We start from the raw sequence: 11,524 nt of genomic DNA, 5'->3' as shown, positions 1-11,524 counted from the left end.
GCAGTGACACACCGGTGTGACCCTCGAGGCAGGAGGGTGCTGGCGTGCGGCGCGGCGCGGGGCGGGAGCGGGAGCGGGAGCGGGGCACACGTGCTGCCCAGCCACGCTGCCGCCCAGCGCCGAGAGCTCGTTCCCAGTTCCCAGCAATTTTTCCGACTCTGGAGGCAGCCGGCCTTCGCCTGGCACAGCGCTAAATCCGCTGCGATAGCCTGTGGGCAGTCCTGTTCTTCTGCAAAGATAGTCTTATAAATAATTATTAAAATAATGTGGAGCAGAAGCCGCTTTGGCACGGAGCGCTGCCGGAGAGCTGGAGGGGACGGGGGCAGGTTCCTGTCCCCGAGGCAGGAGTGCCGGGAGCGGCACTGCCGGGGCAGAGATGGGGCGAGAGGCAGTGGGCACAGAGGGAAATCCTGGAAATTCCCGCAGAATGTAAGAAAAAGCGCCGTAGGACATTTTATGTATCCTGAGCTGCGGAGGAGCTGAGGTCTGCTGGGTTTTGAATAAATAAAAAATAGAGTTGGGTGTTTTTCAGCCCACTGCTCTGGCGGGTGGGACTGGAGCCAGTTATGGTTTCCCTCTGAAGGCGAGCGCCGCTCCTGCAGCTCCGTCCCCCAAAGCCGGGCGTCCCCTGGACAGTGGCTCTCCCTCTCCAGCACTGACACGTCGGGCGTCTAAAAACAGTGATGAAAAGCAGCCCCGTGCCCCGGCCTGTGCGTCCGCCCGGGAAGGCAGACGGCGGGGCTTGCAGCACGCCTGCACTGGGGCGAGATGGGGCGCCCGGCGCTGGGACGGGACCCCTTGCCGTACCCGGCACGGCTCATCGCAAGGAACATTTATTTATAGATCGCTCACCGCCACTAAAACATACTTGGACTGTTCTCAGTCTGACTCACAGCCGAATTCCTGTTCTTCTGGAGGCTGAGTTTTCAGTCCCCACCCAAAAAGAGGGAAGACAGAACAAAATGAAACCAAAAAAACCCCAGCTGGGCCCGAACCGGAGCGCGGTGCGGGTGTCTGCAGCCCGCGCTGGTGCCGGTGCCCTCACCCCGAGCAGGGAGCGGGGCGGCGGGGACGGCGGGCACGCCGTGGCAGGGGAGGGCGGCAGGGCGCTCGGCTGACGTCCGCATCGGCCCACGGCCACGGCAGTGCCGGGGCATCGCGTGGCGCTCCCCGGGGAGGACCCACACCCACACCCACAGCCCATCGCCCGTACCCCACACCGCACCGCGGCTCAGCCCCGCCTGGGTGACGCCTCAGGAGGGCTCATGCTTTGGGAGGGGATGTTTTAGTTAAATTTGTCTACGTGCTACTCGGGAGTGGAATGATTAAGCAGAGGAGCGTGCATGCGTAACTCCAGCACAGAGGTTATCCCGTGTCACCTGGGACGTGGAAAACAGAGCCGAAAGCCCGCGAAGGGCGGCAGAGCTGGAGTCAGCGCAGCAGCCGGTGGGGGGGGTTTTTTTTTTTTTTACAGAATTATGTGTTTCGCCTGTGAAGTGAGACGGGGCCGGTTCGTGCCAAAGCCCCGAGACCTGCTCCGCGACACCAAAACAGGTACATCTGTGGAGACTAACTTCCGGGGGAAGGAAACGGTCCCCTGGAATATCAGCCTTCTTGGAAAGGAGCTTTAAAGTTTTTCTAGTCAGGTGCTATGGACTGTTTATTAATTTTTGAGATAATTTCCATAAGGAATCCTTTTTTATCACATTTTTGCTATTTTTAATTGCAAGACCAGAAGCTCCATACTGAAATGTGCAATGATCAGAATTTTCAATGATTAGTTTGGGGAAATGGGAGTAGATGGGGATTTTAGAGGCTGTCGCTAAATCAAAGGTGTAAACCAGGACAATCTCAGAAGGTGAAAGGGACCAGAGCCCAACAGGTCTTAAAATCACCCGAGGTGCCCAGGTTCGGCGTAGGAGCTCCCAGGCTAAACAGAAATGCCTTTCGTGAAGTCCAAGAAAAGGAAAGGGGGAAAGGGCAGGTGTGCTGCAGCAGAGCTGAAGGCAGCCGGGGGCGATCGTGGAGAGGAGCGTGATGCTGCTGCTGCTGCTGCGATATTCCTCTGCAGCTGGGCAACGCAGGAGCTGCAAATGTCACCATTTGAAGTTATTAAAATTAATTTGCTATTTTAATCAATACCATATAATCAGGATAAACCCAGGCTCATAAATAGGGTTACTAAGGGATTATTAAACTTCGTTTTTCCTCTTTGCCTTTGGTCCCGGTGCCAGCGAGCCGCTGCAGTGCTGCCTTTCCGCCACAGGAGAGCACAAAGAGCTCGGTCTTGGGTGCGGGTTTGACGGGACCAAGTTTGAGCTGGAGCACGGGCTCCTTCTTTGAGCCGGCAAGGGTAAAAACCGGTGCCGAGCTCTGAGCTTTGGTGCATGTGCAAGAGGTTTCTTAACATGGGGCTTTAACTTTGAGTCTGCAGTTTAATCTGATCACTGCCATCGCTTCCCCATGCCTCTGTTTCCTAACGCTAGTGATGTATGTCCTCCGCTAAATTTTCCTTCTAGAAGGAATTAGTATGTACTGCTTGATATTTGTAATTCATTGTCTTCTTCCATTCTGAACAGATTGGTTCTAAAACTTAATTATACAAATAACACGGGGTTTTATTTTGGCTATATATCTTTCTACCTGTTTTATATCTAATTCTTCACATAGAGTGAAATCAGACTTGCCATCCGCAGTTCCTGCGGATATACTGCTCTGACCTCCCAGCTGCCTGCTTTGAGCAGGAGGTTGGATTAGATGACCTAATTGGCTTCAAGCTCCAACAGGGTAGATTTAGACTGAACATTAGGAAATAATTTTTCACAGAAAGAGTGGTTGGGCATTGGAATAGGACGCCCAGGGAGGTGGCTGAGTCCCCATCCCTGGATGTGTTTAAGAGCCGTTTAGATGTGGTGTTGGGGGATATGGTGTAGGGGAGAACTTTGTAGAGTAGGGTAGGTGGTTGGACTCGAGGATCCCAAGGGTCTCTTCCAACCGAGACAATGCTATGATTCTATGACCTCCTGTGGTCCCTCCTGCACTGAGTTATCCTGTGATCCTATGATATTATGTATTTTTATATTATTAAATAGAAAATATTTCCTGGGATTAAACAACAGCTGGTCTTAAAATAAACAGTCAATAAAATCTAAGTTCCTCTTCCTGTATCCTGGTGGCCCAGAAGTCCGACTGCTGGAGTACGGCATCTGCAGTGAAGACATTAAAAAGAAGGAAAAGTTGAAAATGACAACACGAGACACAACCCCACAGTCAGCAGTATGGGATTTTGGCAAAAAAATATGTGAAACAGGAAATAGTATCTGCCATGAGAAATGTCAGAAGGTGTTGGGTTTACGCCCTGCCTGGATCTGTAGGCGCTGCAGACCCGTATAATGGGCAGTGCCATGAAATACATTTTCAAAAGCACTGGGATTTATGGAGGAGCCTCAAAACGGTTTCGGAGATTTCAGCGGGCTGTTTGTAAAGGCAAATATTACCCGCTGCTGGTTCTGTTCCAGCTGAGGCACCCGCGGGGTGGCCTGTGCCAGGTCGGGCTTTGGGGAGCGGCGGCAGGCAGAGCCCCGCGCACCCCGAGGGAGCCGCCGCGTGTGCGCAGGGTGGGACGACAGCGAGCACGGGCGAGGAAGGTGCCAGCTCCGGGGCTTCTCCTCCTCCTCAGGAAGGGAGCGAGCGCTCAGGGTGGTGTTTGCTCAGTCAGGGCACGCAAATATTTCTCGGTTCTCATCCTGCGGCTGCAAACCCCACTCGTTTGTGGGAACTGAACGCAGGTTTTGGGTTGGGCTGCAGGACCCGGGTCTGGAGGGGAAAGGCGGGATGCTGAGTCTGCGCCCAGCTGAGCCGGGCCCCGCTCACCCCACGGCCCCAGAGCCCGCGCCGCAGCGGCAGCACTCACCCCTGCAGCCCGGTGGGCAGCGTGGTGCTGCTGCGTCATAGGAAACTGTTGACGATGTTGATTTTTTAGTATTCTTCTTGCAGCTTAATTGCACGGAAACGAGAGCTTCACAGCTGCCAGCCTGGTCCTGCTTCAGTTGGAGCTATTGCAGTCCTCCAGAATTTCGGCTAAACGAATTAATAACCGATTTTCTAATTAGCTAGCCTCTGTCTTTTAAAATGTCTTGTGCCATGATATAATCAGTACGCATCCTAGAGAAATAATAGCATCACTACTATAAAAAGCCGTTGATATAATGTATGGGAGCACTATTGAGTACTGCTGGGCCCTCGGATGCACAGGCACTAGTTTCTGACTTTGCACCTTTTTTACGATGTATGTAGAGAATATATTAACAGAAGAGCATATATTTAGACATGATGATTACTTGCTGGGTACCAAGCCAACGGGGAATAGCCGTGCAGGTAAATGAGAGACCGGTATGTACACAGGGAGGTATCCATCGTGACTCAATGCACTTAATAAGGAGCAGATGACCCTACTCACCGCAATGGACACAGCAGAACAAATAATTGAACATATTAATCCATGAGAACTGTCACTACACATTGTTTACGAAGAAAAATCACCTCCTGGGCATCGATCACCCGGACATGGGATGCCACGTGCTGTACAGATGCGTCTGTGGTGGGGAGAGGGCGGTGGCATCCGGCGTGTCCACAGCTCCAGCCCTGTCACGGGGCTTGGACTGCCGTGACATGTCCTCGTGCTGTGGCTGTGGTGGCTGTGCCTGCTCGGAGCACCCCGTGCCCACCCATGGGCAGGCGTGGGCTGGGGTGAGCGTCCGGCAGGGTCCGCTGCGCTGCCCCAAGAGCCTTGCCATCCCGAAGGGGCAGAGATATGTGTCCTAATCCCAGTAAAGGTAGGCTGTGGCTTACCATTTCAGATTCATACAGACCTAATTAAATAGATTCTTTCAAATTACCGGTGCGGATGCTCCCAGGGCAGCTGCCCACCTTTATCTGCCCTTCTGCACACACCGCTGTGGGGGGAGGCTGAGCCGGCAGCGCGACCTCAGCTGAGGACTGCACAGGCTATTTTGTGGAAAATGTCTCGCAGTCGGAGGTTGATGTCTCTTCTGCCTTCTCCTTCCTTCCTGCTCTGCCTTCAGCAGGGCCCTGAGTGAGTGCCTGGCGGCCCCTTTCCCTTCGCCATTCGCAGTGGAGATGTAGATTCTGAACCGGCGCTTGCACAACTGGGTCTTGCTGCCGTCTCACCGCCCGGCACGTACGGCCGTCACATAGGGGAAAAAAGGGGTGCCTGGTACCACGAAACTGCCCTGTGACATCAAAAGGTGAAGAAAGATGTTTCCATACCCTGTGAAGATGGTAACAATCACCAAAAGAGAAACACTGCTACTGAGAAGGAAGGGCGCGTGGGAAACTGCCCACGACGGGCATTGCCTCTGATGGGGTGGGGTGGGGACACTGGGAGCCACGGTGAGCCTCTTGCCAAGGCTACCTAAACCCGAGAACATGGCATGGATTGCAGACGGAACCATGTGCTATTCCAGCATCAACAACATTCACCACTTTATTACACCAGTGTCATGAAGGCTGGGAGGTGGACCCATGCCAACCTCATGAAGTTCAACAAGGCCAAGTGCAAGGTCCTGCATGTATGTCCCGTGTGGTACGTTCCCTGGAAGAAAATTCCTCTTTAGTGCATTAGACTCCAACTTTAAAAAGGGAATATTTGATCAGCTTCTGGAAATTCTGCTCTTACCTTCCTCTGCATTGGGATGAACGTGCGCAGTGTCACACCCAGCTGAATAACTGCCTCTTGCTGCTTACAAACTCGGGAGGTATTTACAATGGAAACCTTATCTGTCCCAGGCTGTGCTGCCGTAACACACATGATGGATCTGTTTTTCACCACTGACAGAGTGATTTAGTGATTTATGTGTAAAGATTTGTTACAAAGCAAATAGAGGGGAGAAAATAAGGATTTATGTACTTTTCCCTCCAGTCAAAACTGTGGTTAGCCCTGCCCTGCACCCCCCCCTCCCCGTTCCAGCGATGGAACCGCTGCCGGCCGAGCTGGAGAGCGGCGGTGTTAGCCAGCAGCATTGCCAGGGGCACGGGACCAGCCCTCCCAGGCCAACTTCCCAGGGAGCGGTGCAGGAGACACATGTGCCATGTGAGAGCCAAACCCTTCCCGCAGCAGCAGGGTTCACCCGCAGCAGCAGCAGCAGCAGCAGCATCACCCCGAGCTCAGGGGGATGCCCGTGGGTGCCCCGCGGGTGCTGGGCGCAGCACCCAGCACATGTCACGGCCGCCTCAGCAGGATGCTGGCACGGGTATTTGTGTGAGATACTTGCGGAGGGAAGCAGCTACTTTATCCCTCACATTGAGTCAAATGAGTTCTTCTGCTCACAACCTTTTAGGGTCTTACTGTTACCAGGAAAAAGGCAGAAGTAGTGGCTTCACGGACATTAAAGAGAATAACATCTAAAACAAAACACTCAATACAAATGACGATTTTTATTTTTTTTTAACAGGATGCACAGTTTATTATCAGGCAGGTATCAACGAAAGTTCAGTGTGTTGGAGGTGAACGCCACATCAGAGAGCAGAACTGAGGTTGTCTGAGATGAGACACGGCCGGCGGTCCTTTCCCCGTGCCGCGGGTGCAGTGAGCCCGTGGGCAGCGCTGCCCTTGTGCCGCGTGGCCCGTGGAGCGCAGGCAGAGGAGGGGCTGCCCGCATGCTGCCCGCGCTGCTGCCCACGCTCCGCCCCGCGCTCGCCGCTCTCGGCACAGCCTTCCCCAGCCCCGGCTCGTGCCACCGGTTACTCCAGTGCCTCTTTGCCCTTTATGTTTGAAGTCAGGTCAGTCAACTGGGGAGTAAGTTCTGCTGCTGCAATGATTCTGCAGGGACGTGAGGCAGAGAACTGGCTCCTCGTTAGCTCCTGTTTCATTGTCAGAACCGTTAATCAAGTTCAAATTGTGAGGTCCAAATTCTGCTTCAAGCTATACGTTCTGCTTCAAGGTATACATTCTGCTTGCACTTTTAGATAATTACATTAAAGTTAAGTAAAAGTGGCTGCAAAAATGCCAGTATAAGCTTGCACAGCTGTCCCAGCGATGCATAAAGACAAATCTCAGGTAAGAACTAAAATAACAGATTTTCTTATTTTTGCTTCTGGAAGCTGAGTCCAGCTTTAATATCAAAGCGTGAAAGAAGCTGACTGTACACATACACACGTCTTCGCTGCCTCAGTGCTCCCATGAAATGCCCGTAGGACCAGGAGCCAGCCGTTACAGCGCTCTCCTCTCCTCGCGCTCGTCCCAAACAAGCCCAGCGACGGAGCCGCTGCGGAGCCTTCCCCCGGCCCTCCACATACCTCCTGGTTTGCCACAGCCGAGGTGCCAACGCTTGCCAGATCAGATGGAGACAGAGATTGTCCCAGTTATTTATTCCAAAAGGTAAACCTCCCAGGAGACGCAGAGTTTGCAAATACACATATAAAGAAGGCTCAGCCTCCATCCCTGGACTGTGTTGGCCATGTGAATTAGCATCCTTGGCACATTTTATCCAAGCCTAGGTCCAGTCCATCATCAAGTTATGGCTCACAAAGAAGGCATCTGAGAGCAGCAGAGCTACAATGATGATCTTTTATTTACAATATTAATTGGCCGTAGCGTACCCTGCTACGAGAGCTCGGTTTCCTGCTGTGCTGTTGTGAAAGAACATCACTTCTGGTTTGCTGCAGCCAGATTAGCGGAAGGAAGTCTCCTGTACAATAAGGTAACAAGTGCATATAGAGGAACACAATCAGCTCATGTATATTCTATACCATAGGTTTATCTAAAAAATTGGCACTGTACATTGGTGAATGCTCTCACCAGGAGAGTTTCTTTCCCCTGTCTCCCGCTACAAGAGGTGTCTTCATTCGTTCATTTGTTGGTAGTTGTCAACCTGCTCAAGAGCTGCCTTATTTTTGCCATCAGCATCTCTCTGAAGTGGTCACCCATTAAGAAATAAAAGACAGGATTAATGGCACTATTCAAAAACGCGATGGGTCTCGTGATGATGTAAATGGTGTTGATGACGCCCTGCGTGCACACAGATACGTTCAAGGCCGGTATTCGGGAAGCGAGTCGGACATTGCGCATTATGTGATAGGGAGTAAAGAGCAATGAGAAGATAACCACTGTGAGGATGAGTAAAGTTAGGGGTTTTTCAAGTGTCAGGAGTGAATGGAGTTGCTCGTTCCTGTTTTTAAGGAAAAGAACCATCTTCACATAGAAGCAGCACATGATCACCAGAGGGATAAGGAACCCAAAGACAGTCAGAAACATGCTATAGATGAGGTTTTTCGCGGGGTCTCCGGAGCTTGCATAATCAAGACACTTGTAATTATTGGCAGGCGTTATATGCTCCAGGAAGTACATCAAGGGCAGCAGTTCCAGTATCACCCAGATCCATATGGCCCCAGACACGATAAGGGCCGTTTTCCTCTTCTGTAGAAAATGTTCTCTGAAAGGATATTTTATGAGCATATATCGGTCGATACTGATAACGGTGAGGAAAAGGATGCTGCTATACAGGTTTGCATGCAGCAGGAACCTGTTGCTATGGCACAAGATGCTCTCCTTTGCCCATTGATCTCTGGAGTAGCTGTTGACGAGTATTGGAAGAGTACACAGAAATAATAAATCTGATAATGATAAGTTGAACAGGTAGATATTGCCACTTTTCCAGTTTTTCAGGCAGAAGATATAGCCGAACACAACAATGGTGTTTCCGATGAAGCCTAAAATGAACTCAAGGCTGTACATGGTGGAAAGATAATACTTCTCCAGGACTCTGTTCAACACCAAACAGCCATCTGTCTCATTCACTGCCTGGAATGTCAAAAGGAAAAAAAAAACAAACACCAAAAATTAGGAAAAGAACATTGCATGGCTATTTTTATATCATTGCTGTAACATTTGAATATAGCATGCTATTTCCTTACAGCTTGTATGGTAAGCAGAGACTTGAACTCAAAGAATATCCCTTATGCACACCAGATTTCTACTCTCAGCAATTGACCAGAGTTTCTGAGCAAGATGAAAACTTGTGTGAGCAAAAACCTGTGTGAGGAGCCTGAAGTAAGAGCATCACCTGAAGGCATCTGCCACAATGTGCCAGCTGCCGCTTGGCCAAACCCACGGCACTTCCAGAGGCTGGGAAAGTGAAACTGGCCCGTCACCGCTTTGTCACAGCCCCGTCACCACTTTGTCACAGCCCTTGCTGGAAGTCATCTGCCTCCCCGTTTCTCAACGCCGGTCCCGTGGTCTCCTCACTCATCACTAAAGCAGAAGTCGCTGTCAAGACTGATAAAGGATGAACTCATTAGCGGCAATACGGCCACGCTCTAACAGCATTACTCGGAGTGCATTACGAAGTCAGGAGAAAATGTGTTTATTAAATTCGTCAAGCCATCCATCATTTCCTTTGTACAGTTTTGCTGGTAACTCGCTACCAGCGTTGCACGGCGAGCGCTGTGAGGGAGGATGAAGCGCGTACCCTGTGCACTGCGGCAGACATGCCGGCGCACTTCCCAGCCCCTCCGGCAGGCACAGGGCATTTCTGCTCTGGGCTTTTACAAGCATCTTCTCAGTTTTCTACAAAAAGCCCCTTCAAGAAAGGAGGGTTCAGCTGGGACTGAGGAGCCCTCATTACTATGAAAGCAGCTGTAGTCAAGGGGGCAGCACAGGCAAGTTCAGGATAAAACACCTTCGAAGCCAAATTCACAAACTCTAAGTCACTTTTGTCATTAACTTCCTGCGAAGTGAGAACACGGTGTGCGGTTTATTCAGTCACAGCTCATAACTTCTGCCGAGCCCACAGCCTGGGCGTGCGGGAGCGCCCCGAGCTCAGCCCCTCCGAGCGGCAGGAGGAGGACGGGCTCTTCCGTACCGCGACAACGCCGAGTGCCGCGCTGGCAAACGCGCTGCCGCCTGCAGCCGGGAGAGCGGCCGGCTCCGCTCCCGCCCCTCCTGCACCGCTACCTCATTCTCTCTCTGCCTCCAGTCAAGGAGCTGCTGATCTGAGCTGGGGAGTGAGTAGCGCAATCAGTGTTCCTTAAGGAGCAAAGCTTTCTAGGAAGCTGCACCACGTGTGAGTTTGTCTGAGGACGAATTCTACTTTCTTTCTAAAGGTTGGTTAAAAAGATGCTTCCATGCTACAGGGGAAGAAATAGAGTAGGATCTCAAGCGCTTGCTTGCTCCTCAGGCAAACACACCCGTACCCACCTGCAGGGGAGCTGCAAGCTAAAGAAAGCATTTAGCAGAGCCTTTGGTTAAAATATTATCAAAACAATCAGAAAGCAGGGAAAATAAAACGTTAGAATAATGGGATTAGTCTAAAACTGCAATCAAGCTAAAGCTTAAATCAAGCTCTGAAAGAGAAGCAATATCACTGCCACAAAAATCTGCTAAAGATAGTAATCTCGTCATTCTTGTCAGTATTTCCAAAGTTGTTCTGGTGTCTCAAATTTGTTAATAGGTCTCTGCTCTCAAAAGCACTTTATTTTCCCTGGAAGGTTGATCATGAGGCAGAATGAAGTACAGCATATACAAAACTTCATACAGTCACATCCAACAAATATTTACACTTATACTGTATACTGCAGGAAACAGAAATTATATAGCCGTGAAGGCTCGCTCTGCTCAGAATAACCTCATGTGCAGCGCCCAGCCTGACCCTGCTGGGTGAAACTCAACGCTTCAGCGAGATTTTAAAGCTAGAAAACATTGCACTAACATCAGCACTTTAAATACAAATAATAATTAAAACATTACTGTATCAACAGAAACATTGATTTAGGCAGTCGTTAGAAAAAGACTGATTGATGAGTTTTAAGGTAAGATCAGTCAGGTAACACAGTGATGGGGTCCATTCAGAAATGGTCTCGGCGGAGGATCGGCAGAGCCTCCTCCAGAAGCGGCGCGGTGGCCGCGGGCTCTCGGGGCACAAGGACACCTTACCATCCCCAGGGCTGGGCGCTGCCTCTCGCCGGCACTCCCGCACCATGCCTCGCCGAGAACGTCGGGAGCCCTGCCGCGCAGCGCGACCTCCCTGGCCCACCGCGTTTGCATACGATTCAGTCATTAATGAGTCATGGCAAAGGCGCGATTTGTTTGGCTGAGCGGGACACGGGGGCAGTTTTCGTGGGAGGAAGGCTCTGCGACACGCGTGCCGCAGGAGAGACGCAAACAAACACTTCCCCTTTGCAGAGACCTGTTTGGAAAGCAGCGGGGCGGCCGGGCTTGGTGCCGTGCCGCAGGGTGCGGAGATAGCCTTCCCCCCGAAATGCTGCGCTCCGAGAGCAAGGCAACGGATGCGGCAGCCCAGTCGCATTCTATAGTTAGCAAACCAAAACAATGTATTTTAGTTATGTTAAAGCAGAGCGCTAAAGAAGAGCACGTAGTTTTCGTACAGGAACGCATTTTACCACTTCGAAACTTGATGGGTCATTTGTCAGTGCTATGTAATATTATTATCTTCTTAACTTTGAGAATAAATGCTGCTAACGCAAAATGACTCTGCTCCACTGCAAC

At 51.2% G+C, this 11,524-nt stretch overlaps 1 protein-coding gene across 1 annotated transcript; it reads right to left on the bottom strand.

Annotated features, from left to right (window-relative positions):
• Positions 1 to 7,870: 7,870 nt before the first annotated feature.
• SUCNR1 (succinate receptor 1) lies at positions 7,871 to 8,857 on the bottom strand (the record flags this gene model as incomplete). Its single annotated transcript, XM_009884475.1, has 1 exon — positions 7,871 to 8,857. A coding segment is annotated over one exon (987 nt), but the record flags the coding sequence as incomplete, so codon positions are not given.
• Between the last annotated feature and the right edge of the window lie 2,667 nt (positions 8,858 to 11,524).

The sequence above is a fragment of the Charadrius vociferus genome, unplaced genomic scaffold (genome assembly GCF_000708025.1).
Source record: "Charadrius vociferus isolate BGI_N301 unplaced genomic scaffold, ASM70802v2 scaffold104, whole genome shotgun sequence".
Taxonomy (NCBI): domain Eukaryota; kingdom Metazoa; phylum Chordata; class Aves; order Charadriiformes; family Charadriidae; genus Charadrius; species Charadrius vociferus.
This window is presented reverse-complemented; position numbering and strand designations above follow the sequence as displayed.